Here is a 15,250-nt window from a genome sequence, read left to right on the forward strand (position 1 = left end):
AATCCACAAAGGTGAAGTGTGGAATCCTACTCCCATTTATACCTTTTCCAACCCTTTTTTAAGCAGGAGATTAAACTGTCTTTAAAGCTGGCTCCCTGGAAAGCTTCTTGGAAATGAAATTAAATACTTCATCCAAAGTGTCTTTGTGGATATTTTTTATTAATTCTTAAAATTATATTTAAAGGGCTTTGAGTCAGGACTCTCAGTGGACTCAGTAAATGACAATGAAAGCCTCTGAATGCTGAACTTGTTTGAAAAATACCTGTATCAAAAAATATATATTTTTGACTAGTAAATCATATAGGATAGTGAGGAGTCTGTATCCTATTAGTGGGGGACTGATGTTTTATAAGTGGAAAGATGGGCAGAATTGCACAATTTCTTCACCAAATTATTTGATCGCACCCATACCCCTATCCAGGATGGTTTGTGTAACCCTTGATAAATAATCTATATCTAAGTATTGATATCTAAACATGGTTTTTTAAAATTCTGATGTCAAGTTGTTGGGGTTTTTTTTTCTGGTGGATTGAATCTGTACTCAAAGCATTTGATGACCCTACACTGCTCAAAACAATCCTCTGGATCTATTCTCTGTTGAAAATCACTGGATGTGATGCAACACTTATTCGGTTCTAACTGGTGGAGGGATGTAGTTACTTAAACACCCAGTTCTTCAGTGCTGTACACTATTGCTGATGACCTGAAACATCTCCATGGAGCTGGCAGACAAGACCTGGGACAGGCAGTCCAGTGTATTTCTGTGCCAGGAGCTGGAGCCCTGTGCATGCTCTGGCATGTCTCTGGCCTGTGCCTGAGAAGTGGACTTGAGTCTGTGATGACTTAGGCAAGCTTTGGTGCTCTGCTTCTGCTGTTTTTCTCTGTGGGGGTATACTTCTGAGCTCTGTTGGATTTCATGGTGTTTGAGAAGTGTTGGTGAAAACAGTCCTCTGAAAGTCTGTAGTTCAAACTTCTGCTTGCAGCAGGTCTATTACTAACACTGGATCAAGTCAGCTGTGGCTGGACTCCTGGTGTAATTTTTTTCCTCTTCTATTTAGCTTGAGTTTCCTAATTTGTGGCTATTCCCCCCTGTATGACTCTATCAAGAAGAGTTTCACTCTTATCTTTACAGTTATTTGAAGGGAAGGTGTAGGCACTCTCTAGATCATCCCTTTGCCACCTTTTTACCAGGCCCAATAAGCCAAGTTACCTCAGCCTGTCTTCATGGGGTAGCAGGAGACCATCTTGGTTGCCATATGTTGCTTTGGCTCTGTGAGAACATGTAACACCACTATTTTCAAAGGGCTTCAGTATCTCACCCCACAGAGCTTGATAGTGCCTCTGACTTGTCACCTTCTTTGACTAAACCTTAGCCAGTTATAAGTTGCAATATTCAGGTATTTCTTTCCTGATGCATGCTACATCTGCTATTCTCCTTGCCTGTAGCTTTAAAAGGCAATGTTTCCCTTACTGTTAAGTCCTACCTTTAAACCTTTCTACAATGCAAGGCTAATCTTTTGGTTAATTTCTAGACCATTTGAATGCATAGATTTTTGTGACACTTAGAATGCAATTTGAGTCTGGAGCAAGTGTTTGTGGTATTTGTCTGGAATACCATTGGGTTTTCCCACTTGCTACTGATGATTACTTGTGTATTCAGAGAAATGTGTGTGCAGATCTTCACTATGAGCTGGTGATGCAGTTAGTATTTTATATAAGAAAACCATGCCAAAGCCCATCTAGTTTTTATAGGATTTATAGTTCTTAATATCTTCTTGATAAAGATGATGTTAGGTGAATATTTGTGTGGCATGCAAGCCATATGTGTTTTGTTTTCTTCCCTGCTTGCCATCAAATGGGTCATATTCCTTTTCTGGTTTCCCTACTGTGTGGCAGATCCCCAGATCTTAGCACTTAGAGGTTTACCTCTTATTGCTAGATCTTCTCATCCTGTTTCAGCATTGTGTAGGGACTTCATTTATTACGGCCTTTCGCATCACTTGTGTATTTTGTCCTTAGTGTAAATGGGTCCAGTGTGCATTCTCTTACACCTACAGATTTCTGCTTCCACTAGTTTTGAGGAACTGCAGCTCCTTATTAGAAGAGATCTATCCTACCTTAATAATGTGTTTCTCTCTCCCTGTCTACTGGCTGTTGTATGTGAGCAATTCTGTCACTAGGATCATATTTGGAGTGTTTCCCCAAGAGTAAACTTAGGTGACATTTGTCAGAAGTTTGAAGTGGCTTCATCATTGACATTTAAATGAATTTGTGAAACAAGTAACACTTCTTGTGGCAAATGTATTTACCAAAAGCTTTGAAGAGGCATGTGGAACAGGTATTTTTGCAAGTGCAAGCTAAGCACTGTTGGTTAGAAAACTAATATATGTTTTTGGAAATGTAATTTGGTGAGATGTGACACTGTAAATCCAAATGACCTTTGTAAACAATGTGACCATATTTCTATCTAGACTAAAACATGCCAAGAAAATAATAAAAAAACCCTAAACTGGTTAATATAGTACATTAAAAGTTAACTGTTCGTGTCCTGTGGACAGGTTATCTCACATTAGCCATTCAGTTAAAGAGCTTTTGATTAATTTTAATGGCATCCTGGATATTTATATCTACACAACTATTACTTTTTGAAATAAGGGGTTCATTGCCACTTGGGTGCTGGACTGATATCTCTGTGTTCCAGTCACTGGTTCTTCCTGATTCAGCCCTCCTCCTTCCTCACATACTCACAGACAATGAAGAAACCCTTCTTACCTTCAGGCACTCCAGGCAGAAGGGAGAGTCACTCTGGGTATGTCACAGTTAAGAGTGGTTCAGTGAGACATGTTTTCATAAAACTGCCACTAACATCTAAGAAAGCACAGCTATTATGGGATCAGTTTCTCCCAGGGTGTTACAGCCAAATCCTCTGGGGAAGGAAAAACACTTTCAGTGTGCTCTTTCCTGAAGGTGAGTAGGATTGCAATGTGATGTCTCCTACATTTTATTGCTCTAAGGGTGTTTCTTTCCTGCCATGCCAGGGGGCCAGCCAGGGAAGTGTGCCAGCCCTGCCACTGTCACAGTCACCCTGCAGCACAGACACTCCCCTGGCAGCCAGGACCCAATGCTGGGAACCTGCACATTCAGATCCAAAGCCGTTTGGGGAAAATAGTCTGCAAGAAGAAATTGTAGTGAGGACAGCAAATTGTTTAGGGTCAAAAAGTAGGTCACAGGAGATTCTGGAGAGTAATGAGAATATTCTGTCTCCTGTGAAAGGGACGGACTTGGGCGTTCTGGCTTTTGTTGGTTCCCTGCTCATTCTCAGATAGACCAGCAAACAATGTGCTTTACTCTATGTTCTGCTACTAGCTCTGGCCTAGGGTTCCTTGGCACTTGTAAAGTACTTGTATCTCTAAACCACACTAATGCTACTGGTGTTGTCAGAGGAAATTTTTTTTTTCTGTGCAAGATCTATCATGCATTATTTATTGGCAGGGAAATCAGTCTTCTTGAATGGTTTTTCAGAGTGAAGTAGTACAAGCTCTGCCATTTAGTATACTTAGATGACACAAAATCCATATGTTTTCAGTAGGGAACAGTGTTGATATAGGCAGATAGAGCACTGTTGGGTTTTTTTAATTTAAAAAATCCATAACCCTTCATTTTTATTTATTTTTTAATAACTCAGACCACTCAGCCTTTGAAACTCCCCTTTTTATTTCACAAATGTACCCTTTGAAACCTATTCTCAAAAGGGATGCTACAAAAGTGATACTAGAGTGGAAATTCTATGTAGCAAGTTTATCTTTAAATTGGAGCTTCTAGAAAGACTGTAGTTTGATTTAACTAGGTCTTTTCTCTCCTATTATTAATTAGGCACAGCTAAAAAGCTGCATATTTCACAAAGACTATAATTTATTTTTTTAATACCTGTGTATATTAAAAATGTGGTGTCTCAATCAGCCAAACAAGTCTGCCCAAAACCAAAGCTTGCTGCTAAAGGTCACCTTTGAGTAAGACAGTTCCTGTCTTAGGGATCTTATATTTGAAGTGAAAAATGCCCAGCCAAATCAGAGGAAGGAAAACTGAAGCAAAAATATAACAGGACCTGAATCTTTTACCTACTTGTCCAGCCTTCTGATGCAACAGCACATGGACAGGATTCTGCTATGTAAGGGAATTGTATCTTCCTTTCTGCAAATGAGGCAATTTTCAGTCTTGAGTTCAGGACCTCCTCATTACACAAAGGAGAACTTAAAATCTTTAATTTCCTGAAGCTTTTCAGTGAATGCTGGAGGGCACTATAATAGTTCCAGTTTCTTGGAACTGCTTTCTCATTGCACAGAAACCCTAGTCAAGCATGCATTGTCTGTACACTATGTTATTGATAACAATTGTTAACAGTATCTATAAGAATAACTTCATAATGGAGCAATAGCAATACAGAGTTCAGATGTACCTGAAAGGAAACAGGGGAGAAATGACCAACTCCAAAGATTGTTTGTGCACTTTGCATCCAAGTTCATTGTTGTGGCACCCTTAGAGCAGGGCATGTTGACAAGGGAAAAGGTCTGTGGAGGAAATGGATGGTCAGAATATGTCAAACGCCAACATAAATATATGAATGGAGTACAGAGGTTTAGGCTGTGGTTCTTGTATTTTAGAAGCAGCTGGAGCCCTCTCTTTGAAAGCACTGATGGAGACTGCTTAATGTGACCACGAGCACTGCTACAGCAAGAGCTGTGCAGTCATTCTCTAATTATATAGTTATTGGTGTGTTTTGGAGCAAACCAGACTGCTATAAATCATGTTTTGGGGAGTGATCCTTGTCAGGGAGATAAACATCTCTGTTTACATTAAGCTGAAGAGATGAGTGTTAGCATATTTTTGTGACTGCACTAAGGCTGAAATTCAGGCTTTGCCAAACTTAAGTGCTATAGAGAGGTGGAGCTTTAAGTGTCCACCGTGCTGCTGCCACAAAGCCTGGCACAGTGACTAGGGGAAAGGAGGGGGGTGTTGTGCCAGTATGATCTGGGCACTTCCTTCAGCTTGACAGAACAAGGTGCAATTCAGCACAACTCCCATTACCTTTGTGCAAGTGTCCTTGGACACTGTCTGTGCTGAGTAAAAGCTGCAGGGTCCCAGGCAAATCAGCTGGTGCTGCTGGGAGGGGAAGAGGCATTTCTCTCTAAGAAATACCTCTGCTGTTACAAGTACTGTGAATATTTGGTTGTGCTGTAGCTCCACGAGGCATCCAGATACCCATCACCTGGATTAGACAGTAGGTGTAGATCTGTTCAGGTTTCTGCAACACTAAATACTCCTTTCTTGTAACAGTAAACCTTTTATGTTCTGATTAGGAGTGTTTCACTGTGCTGTGAATCCATAGCATCCCAAGTAATATGTGTGTTAAAGAATCCCCTCTAAAGAGCAGATACATAGTAGATGTTTAAAACCTCAGCAACCCAAAGACCCAATCTAAGGAAAACTATCCTGAATTAATAAGGTCAGTGCTTATTCTATTTCAAGGCAAATTGTTAAATTTATATCTTGGATCTAACATGTGAGGGCAACATGAATAAGGATACTGATTCTTGTTTCCAATATGTACAAAATACTTTCAAAGGAATCAAATGGGGAAGCTGGGAGCTGTCAGTTGTTAGCCCAGTGATTCCTGCAATTTATATGGAACCAAGTTTAGCACAGCTGTCTTGAACTTACCATTTTAAAATTTATCTTAAAGCTTGTGCAAATAGCACTAGGTTTGAGTTATTTAGACACATTTCATTCTTGAGAATAAACTGGTTGCCGTCTCATCTGGAGATAGGAAACTTGTCAAAAGTACTGTTTGTGTCATTATTCAGCTGGACACTGCCCAGGTTACATTTCAGAGAAGCAGGGTGTGTTTGTGTGTGGGGACACTTCCCTTCTGCAGAAGAGGCAAAACAGATGTTAAAAACCACAGCATATTATCAGTGTGTAATGTAAGGAGTGTGTCATGCTCACGCCTTGGTCACCAATTAAAATATAGTTTTAATGAACTCTCAACTTCTTGATGTAGTGCAGATGCAAACATATTGCTTCACAGTCTAAAATAAATTCAAAGCCTTTAATACTTGGTCTGATGGCTGAGGAAATCTGTGAATGTATGAGATACATACATACAAACTTTCTGAGAACTGGACTTGGATCAGAAAATTTGCTCTGTCTTCTGCCTCTCCACATTTCAGTGTCACGTAACAGTGTGTATCCTGAAGAGGACCAAATCCTGGGTCAGTGCTACACACTAAACCCAGTCCTTTGTGGGGGATGCTACTGGGAGACTTAGGCACTGGTTAGGCCAGTGCTGAGAGAACTGACCTGTTTCCCCCGGGGTTGTATGACAGAAGCTGCATCTTGCTTGCAAGAGCAGGTTAAAAGGATTTAGTTCCTTCATGCCTTGAGTTACCAGCTTTGATGGGGAAATTCTTATACTGGCTCAGAAAGTGCCACACTAAAGCATGGTCTGTTATAGTATCAGTGGTAAAGATGAGGGGTGTCTTGTGACTTATGACAAAAACAAGATCTTTTAAAAGAAAATTTTAACATGAACAAATTACAGGTTTTTTACAAATAAGAGCATTCAGAATTATGCTACTCTTATCAGTTCGAGTTTGTTCAGTAATAACACATTTAAGTGGATGTCGTTGCTGGTCTGATGTGGAGTCCTTGTACTGACCTAGGGACCATGTGTCCTCTTGGGTTACATGCTGCCACAAAATAACTTAGTCAACAGGCCATGCTTGCTGAGTTCTGAGCAATAAATCACTGCACTGAATTACAGTATGTGTAGCTTCAAGATAATGTTTTTGTGACCTTTTGCTTTCAATAGTACCACTTTGAGCATCACTGCCGCTAAAATTCCTATTTACTTATTTTTTTGTTTAAGCTTTCCAAGGGTACTTAAACAATCTCTGTGATGCTACTGATGGATGATTCATGTTACATTAACTTTTCAGCTCTCATGGGTGGGAATCTATTGTAAGTGGATTTAGGAAAAAAAAAAAGGATTTTTTGGGTTTGTAAAAGATGGCTTGTTGTTGTATTGGTTTTGTTCTTGATACTTAAATGCCCCAGCATGATCACTCTTCAGTGTTTTGTGCTGTAATTGTGAAAGTTTTCAAAAACAATTCTAAGAATTTTTTCTGGTAAAATCAAAAGTCGATATGCATCTATTTCTATATTGCTTTTCTATGCTGCAAAAGACTTAACTCTTATTTTAAGGAATGACTATTCTAATTATAGCCAAAACATTGCATGTTTGTGTTGAGTTCATAGAAAAGTCCTAGATTCAAATGACAGGAAATAAAAGTGGATGATAGTGGATCCATTAATGAGAGTGTTCCCTCGCTCTATAGTTCTAAATGAGAAACATGCTTTCATACATAACCTTGGGAAATATTAAGACAAAAGTGCATTTTGTTTCCCTGTCTGGAGCTAGAGAAAGCAAAACAATATCAATAATTATCTGGTAACTGTGACATGCATGGCTTTAGTTTTCCCAGGCTGGCATCACTAGAGTTAGTCTGGAAAAAATCCAAAAAGGGAAGCTGAGTTTCATTCAGTAATCCATTGAAATAATGACCATATTATCTGGTTATTACGATGTAATTATTTTAAAAATACTTTGAAGGCCTCATTTTAGACTCTTGTCATTATGTAGTTCAGATTTTTGAGCTGCAAAAGGCTCCCCTCGACTTACAAATGCACCCAGGTCTCATTCAACTCAGTGACGCCAGCAGCTGGGACTGAAGCAGGCCTGGCAAGCCCTGGGTGCCGATGCTCTGGCTCCATGCACGTCGGAAAGCCTGCGTGCAATGTCCTCTCAGAGACAGAACCTCGCTGTGAGATCCAACACAGTGTTAGAGATCTTTGATAAAGGAAAACTCCAGTCAATTTCCACTACCAGGTGATGATTCCTTGAACACAGAAATTAAATAAAACTGAGAGAATAAATACAGAAAAAAAAATTGAAAATTAAAAACTACTCCGTTCCATGTTCATGACATTTTTAATACTCATCTTGCTAATATGCAGAACAAGGACTATTGAATTTCCATTCATTAGCAGCCAACAAGATATGAATGAGTATTAACTTCAAACAGAAACTTGATTTATAACAACATCAAGTTGTGCACTTAAAAAAATAATTACAAATCATTTTAAAAAGGAAGAGTAACAGTGGAAGCAGTAATGAATATAAAACATGACTGATTAGGCTTAAAACATAGCTTCAAGTATTCTATGGCATTTCCTCAGACATTTGTCTCATCTGTTTGTGCAATACCCATCTTTGCATAGTAAAGAAAAATTCGTTAAACTCCAGCTTTAAGTAATCTTTTTCTTTGAACATGCACCTATACAGCTGTTAATTTGCCTAGCAGACTTCTCTTTTAGGAGCATCAGATCAAATCATAAGATCATGCAGCAAACTGGAATGAGCTATACAGTTACCACAGTTTCTTGTCCAGCTGAGTAGGTAAATAATGGAGGAAATGTAGAGTGGATGAAATGAAGGCAGAGTCAACCCAGTCTTCTTTTGATGACACTTTGCAATGAACAAAGTAACACTAAATGGATATGCACTTCCCAAAGCACAGCAAAGGTTGGATGTAGAAAATCAACACCTACCAAACCCAATGTTTTTATCTACTGCCATGGGAAGCACTTCATCCAGTACCTACTCTGAGCTGTGTTGTCACTTGTGTTGTGCACACACAGGGCAAAAAGCGAATGTGTTCTTCCACGTACACACAATGGCTGATGAGTGAAGCATAAATTCAGTCAAGAAATTGTAAGTCCTATGAAAGGGCTGGTGTAAATAAAAAAGTTACTCCAGCACTGAACATATGTTCATAGTAGTTGGGGACCACTGTGGTCTGATTTAAAACATCACATCACACACTAACAATGTTGTTTGTGAAATGCTTCTTCAAGGTTTATTACACAGGTAGTTTATGTATGTCCAGTTGATTTTACTTATTTTTATTCTTGGTAACCACTAGTGTTTCTGTTGTGGGTTATGCTTGCTTTGGAAGCAGAACCCTAACAAAGTTGGATGTTTTGAAGCAAAGCATTTTTAGATAACCATAATATAGTTGCAAGTATTTTTGGTTTGCCATCAAAGGATTGTCACTAATGTAATTTTGCTTGAAACCAGGCAGGAATTTTTCAGAATAAGATTTATAATTCATAGAAATGTCAACTACCTGTGTGCAGCACCTTTAACTCATAATGTAGTTGTGTTAATGTGATTATGTTAAAGCTGATTAAAAATATTTAATAATAACTGTCAAGCAAAACAATATATTGTAGCTCTTTTGTGAGACTGCTGAATTGAACATTATCATAATAAGAAAAATAACTGAAATTATGTTTTCTAAGTCACAGGAAATCTGCAGCATTTTCTTAATGTTTTGGCTCTTAAAGCTAACTTGGGTAATGGATTTCACTGAACAAAGATGGAGTATGTAATGTAACTGGGCTTCTGTTGTTACTAATGTTCAACCTTTAAATTAAAGCCAAAATTACAAAAGTTTTTAATTCTGATTATCAGACGCAGCAATTAAATTTTCAGGTCACTTCACTTACACAAACTAAATTACCTGTTTTAAGCCAAGATGCAAAGGATGAGCCAGACTGGACAGCTCTATACTTTTAGGGAGGCCTAGACATCTGCCCAGATCTTTCTCAAGGCAGATGCAGCCAGGCTAGCCTGGTTCCTGGGGCACGGTACTGCTGCCCAGGACTTCTCTGCAAAAATCTGCTCGTATGCAAGGTGTATCTAAAAGTAATAACAACACACAACCCCCTGAAATTACATGGCAGTCTGTACACGTTGTGATGGTAACTGGCTATCAGTAGCCAAGGGTCAAAGTATTAATCTTGCATTAAACTTTGAAAAGTGAGATGCATCAAAGAGATACAGGGAGTGAGTTAGAAATGTCAGTCACCTTTGCAAGTTGCTTTGAGTGGATGGGCAGAAGGCAAGAGAAGAATAACTCATTCCAAGCTTTTAACATTTTGTGAGTATTTTAAGGCTTATTTAAGTTTTTATTTTACAGGAAAAGAACTAGCTACACTTAAAAAAAAAAAAAAAAGAGCTTGGCACTTCTGTGATTATCTTGAGAGGGTGTTACTTATCCTATATTATGGAAAAGTCTGCATAAGAGCCAAAAAAAGTAATCCAGACTTATAGTCAATACATAGATATGCATTTATACATTTTAATTGTTTTTGGTTTCAAGCATACAAACTTTAGATCACATCTGTTTGGTGTCAGAACTCCCTGCATCTGCATGCTATTACTGCCTTTTTTTGAGCAAGCCCAGAACATCCGCTGTACAACATGCTACAGAAAAAAAGGGGAGGAAAAAAAACCCAAAACCAAACCCAACATCAAAAATAGATTTACATAAAGAATAGAACCTTTTTATATGGAAATTATTTTCTCTTTTTTATATATATATTTATATATAATCTGTGAAAATGATACATCAAAATCTTATTTCCATATTTACACTTTTTCTTTCTTGGAAAAATTCCATCCATCATTCACTAGCTTCCATAACTAACAGACTCCTGACCTAGGAGACCAAAACAAGGTGGACAGCAAGCTCATGGAGCAGGGAACCCTCAAGTCCAGCAGCAGAATGCACTGCGTGGCTGGAAAAGCTATCGAAGCCTGGCACTGGCTTCCCAGTGATTTATATTTATTGGGCTGCAGATTTTGCTTGGGGTCAGCTTCTAACTTGGTTGTTTGTATGTGAGCCATGCAGGTTACCCTTTCAAAATTAGCTCCTCATGCCACTGGAGTTTGATAAGAAAAAGGAAGTCATGCGAACTCAAGTGAAGTTAAGAGTGCCAGCAGGCTGGGAAAGAATCTTCTGCTATTCCATTATTTTGGAGCAGTTCTCTTATTGCACTTGGTCTGTGTGTCTCCTTTGTTTGAGGAAAAAAAAACACCTGATTTTGAAACAGTTTGCTTGTAACACTTGTCAGTTAATGTTAACAAGAGAAAGGTGAATAGAGGAAGTATTTCCAACTTATCTCCAAAAAGGACAGTGTTCTACCAACTCAAATTCCAACATCCCAATATTGTGTTTAGTTACTGTTTCTCAAGTTCTTCCTTACAGATTTAGTTCCTGTGCAGCTACAGTGAAGACATCATACCCAAAATCCAGTAGTGCAAGAAACAGCTTTTTGAATGGCATCTCTTCAGATAGGGCCTTGTTGACTTGGATCGAACCTTCGTTTTTTGACATTTCTTCCAGATTGCATCAAAAGGAGATGAGAACAGAAAAATGCAAGACATTAGTTAGATATAACAAGAACAAAGTCGTTGCTAAGGTCATAGTAAAGTAAAAGGCTCACACTGAGACAGTTTAACCAGTAACTTTTCCAAGGGCTAACTATTTAAGGAACTTAGTTGCATGCTTTCTGTAGCGTAATATCAAGTACTGGTTTCCTCTTATGCAGTTTAAAGATCATACTGGCATACAGAATACAGTTATTTCCGTAGTACTTCAAGTGGTGCTCTAAATTTGTAGAAACTTTCAGCTCCCAGTAGCACATGTTTCCCCAAGCCAGGAATGCATTTGTACAACTGAAAAGAATGAGTCATAAGTGCCAGGACTGGAAATACGTCAGCCCATGGAGACTTGAGTTCTCAGAGCAAGTGCCCATCTCTGGCTACACCAGAATTTAGTTTATGTAATCCAGTGTGACAAAAAAGTGAGTGCCTCTGTGAGCTCTTACCACACTATTGACCAAAAGTGAATCTTAGTAAGGTGCAAAATATAGCAGAGACATTGCATTCGAAGGAGACTGGACAGTTTTGTTAATTGTGTTATTAGAATTGAATGTTAACAGCAAACAGCAAGCTGGTGATATCCAATCTCCTGCGATGTTGATGTCCTATGTCAAACAGCAAGACATAAGGAAGCAACAACAAAAGTTGGGTGCAACCTCCCCAGTATCTGGCTTTATGTGGGGCATCAAGCAAGGGACTCATGCATTTAGTTTTAACATTGGGCATACACACCACTACCGCCACCAACCCAACATGCAAAAAATACAGAACAGGAATTCATAAATTCCCTGCAGATACAGACCAACCCCTGGATTTTCTATTTTCTGCAGCCCTGCTAACCACTACCACTGCTACAGTATTTATAAATATTCTATACACAAGGTTTGTCTGGTGGTTTTAGAGACTAATGGATGTATGCAAAGACAACTTATTTTTGAAAAGTCTTCCAGAGGCTAGTGGTTCTTGGCAATCCTTTGTTTTGTTTTTTATTCTTTGGACAACTGTGCCTAGATTTTTGTAAGATGCTTGTTTAAATAACTGGGGGTTTCTGAAAGAAGATCACTGTATTCATCTTCCAGTCATTTCCCCTCCAGGAGTACTGTAATAATACTCTTTTTTTTTTGAGATGACCAAATTTTTTTTTTTCAGCCCAACTTGCAGAACTGCATGATAGGAAGTATGAATATAATAGAACTTTGTTGAATGTGAGTTAAAGACTGCTGTGTGTCTGCTCATCCTGACAGTTTCAATGGGAAAAAAATGTGTCTGCTTCTCTTCCCCCTCCCCCCTTTTTAAAAGCTGTCTAGCATACTTGAATTCAAGCACTACCCATCAACAACTAACTAGTCAGTCCTTTTAAATCAACAACATATGTGAAAAATCCAGATGATGTAACTTGTCCTCCTACTCTACGGAAGTATCATATTCCAGTTCGCTTGAAGAGGATGTCATTAGAATAGGTGCTGAATTATGTTTTGTTACCTGAGTTTATTTTAGTTGAAGAAATGGACTTTATAAGTCTTAGAACAAGGTGCAGAGGACAGATGCTATGCTAGTTTCCCAGTACAACTCTGTAACAAAACTCTGTCTTTTATCCTATCAATTCTTTTCTAATCTCACATCTCCACAAGTGCAGTATTCCAGCACAAACCTTGCCATGCATTCTGTGTCCAAACCATATATTTACTCCATTCCTAGTTTTATTCTGCATAAATACAGAGTTTGAGGAATAAGATACTGATCAAAACCACTGCCTTTCTTCACTTAGGATATTCTGCTAACAATGTTATATGAGAAAGAAACATGTGAAGAACTAGAATAAGAGCCTGAAATATGGAACATGAGATACAGTGTCAATAAGGGAAGGTAGTACAAAGCTTTAACAAGACCCTGCCACATCTCTGTACTGCAATTGTAGCACTTCAGGGGTAAGCAGTCAGGTGTTACCCTGCAGGAATCCAAATTCTATTCTGATTCCCTGACCTGCTTTAACAACTTTATCCCGAATTATCGACCATTATAATACTAAAAGGAAGACAGTAGTCTTATTTACTTAAATTGCCAGATAGAACAAGTTTCTCTCTTTCTCAAGAAAATTACAATAAAAGGAAACTTGGTAAGTACCAGGTCCTGGATATTTGCACCTCTTTATAGCTACATGTTATAGTACTGCAATGTTCCTTCCAGTATGCTTCAGTTAAAAGATATGGTGGGGCAGAAGAGTCCTCTGTAGGAGGACACATAGGAGAATGATGCTGCTTCCTAGTTCTTTGATGGTTTATGTGGAAGATCTTAGAATATAAACTTATTTTTTGCATTAAAGTTTTAATGCCTCTTTAAATAATGAGGGTCAGCCTTTCAGTCTGTAATCCAACCAGGAAAAGAGTCTCTAACACAAAGAAAATTATAGGTGATTCTGAATCGAAAGTACACCATGGTACAGCACATCACTGCCTTTCTAACATGGTCATCTTTACAAACAAAAAATATTTCAGAAAAAAAAAACTGGTTTCAAAAAAGGCTGAATATATCTAAGAAATATCTGATGTCGGGTTTTTGTGCAGCTAACTGGGAATGTGGTCACAAAGTACGTTACTTACAAATGTATGCCTTTGTGATCACATAAATACAAAGCTTTACTTAAGTATTTAAAGATTTATCAAAACCCAGTATTTTAACCAGGTTAACTAGCTAATGTTTTCATAGGCATTCCTAAATCATTGTTCAAATGTTGAAGAGCTTAAATAAATGAACTTATGCTACAAAATTGATTCAAATTAACAGAATGAGGGGCTAAAATTAGCAACTTAAAATAAGACATTGACGTTCCATTTATTCTAGTAGATTGGGAAAAAAAAGTGAGAAAATACCTCACATTTGATTCTAATGCTGACATCTGTGTAGTGATGACTATGGCTTATGATTCATATTGATGGTAATGCTGGTAAGGGACCAAAACCTCTTTCCTCACAATGTTCCCACCAGCATTTCACTGCCTTATCTTGTGGAAACCTTTAGGGTTTAAATGCAACTGCACAGACCAGTTAAACCTTGGCATCTGTTATATCTGGATAAGTCTTTGGTTCTTCCATTAAAGGAGCAGAAAACCCTTTGGCTCTTCAGCTAAGAACAATTGCTGAAAATAGAATTGTGCCTTCAATCAATTCTCTATCTGTTGCTTTTGTATTCTGCTATAACAAGAGGCAGCTTTTCATGTGCATTGCCATGTTGCTTTTACTAGCATTGCCTGTTGGTGGTGGTATTGTTTTGTTACCAGAATTGCTTTAATACTGTTAATGTCAGTAACAAAAGCATTAATTAGCTTATATTATTGCAGTAGCTCAGCAGAAGTCAGCAAATATATGCCAGAAATAAAAAGTGTAGGCCCCTGAGCAACTCTAATGGTAGAAGTGTCCTTCCTATATTAAACACTGTATACTGAAACCTTGCACAGACTTGCTACACCAAAATTAACTTCACATTTCATGAATGCTGTACTTCTGTACATTACCTGGCAGAGTTCAGGTAGCAACAGGTAGGACTCCCTTACTGCTGTCTAAACACCAACAGTTTTAAAAGTACTATGCAAGGCTCATCTGAAGTAAAATCTACTTAACAAGGTTTCCACACACAGCTGTTAACTCTAAGCCACCTGAAATGTGTAATGAGGCTCTATGCCTCCTTAAAAATGTCATTAACTTTTTTCTTTCCTATTCTGTCCACACATTAACTTGATGACAAAAACTAACCTCAGATTCACTCTTGAAACTGGATTTGTTTTTACTTTGTTGATTTGTTTTTACTTTGTTTCTCCAAACTTGCATCAAGCCTTCTTTTACACTTCCCCTCCAACCCCCACCCCCTCTCAGTTCATGAACAAAGTTTTGCTTAGTTGCAGCTTAC

At 38.3% G+C, this 15,250-nt stretch overlaps 2 protein-coding genes and 1 long non-coding RNA gene across 8 annotated transcripts in view; 1 reads left to right on the forward strand and 2 right to left on the reverse strand.

Moving 5' to 3' along the window:
- The window catches only part of DYTN (dystrotelin), a 50,562-nt gene extending 39,505 nt beyond the window's left edge, over window positions 1-11,057 (forward strand). For both annotated transcript variants that reach the window (XM_064660593.1, XM_064660594.1), the window contains one exon: window positions 548-11,057. The gene's annotated coding sequence lies outside the window, so the exon portion shown is untranslated. The remainder of the gene's footprint in view (window positions 1-547) is intronic.
- ADAM23 (ADAM metallopeptidase domain 23) overlaps window positions 8,029-15,250 on the reverse strand; it is a 70,290-nt gene continuing 63,068 nt past the window's right edge. For 4 of the 5 annotated variants that reach the window (XM_064660588.1, XM_064660591.1, XM_064660590.1 and 1 more), the window contains one exon: window positions 8,029-11,302. In XM_064660588.1, coding sequence (XP_064516658.1) covers window positions 11,189-11,302 — 114 coding nt within the window. In that variant the 3' untranslated portion in view covers window positions 8,029-11,188. The remainder of the gene's footprint in view (window positions 11,303-15,250) is intronic. The other variant, XM_064660592.1, reaches the window with a different exon arrangement.
- Window positions 12,301-15,244, reverse strand: LOC135417057 (uncharacterized). Its single transcript, XR_010431880.1, has 2 exons — window positions 14,912-15,244; window positions 12,301-14,397 (listed from the first exon to the last, which is right to left on the reverse strand). It is a non-coding gene; the product is annotated as an uncharacterized LOC135417057 (long non-coding RNA).

Source organism: Pseudopipra pipra, chromosome 7, assembly GCF_036250125.1.
Source record: "Pseudopipra pipra isolate bDixPip1 chromosome 7, bDixPip1.hap1, whole genome shotgun sequence".
Lineage (NCBI taxonomy): Eukaryota > Metazoa > Chordata > Aves > Passeriformes > Pipridae > Pseudopipra > Pseudopipra pipra.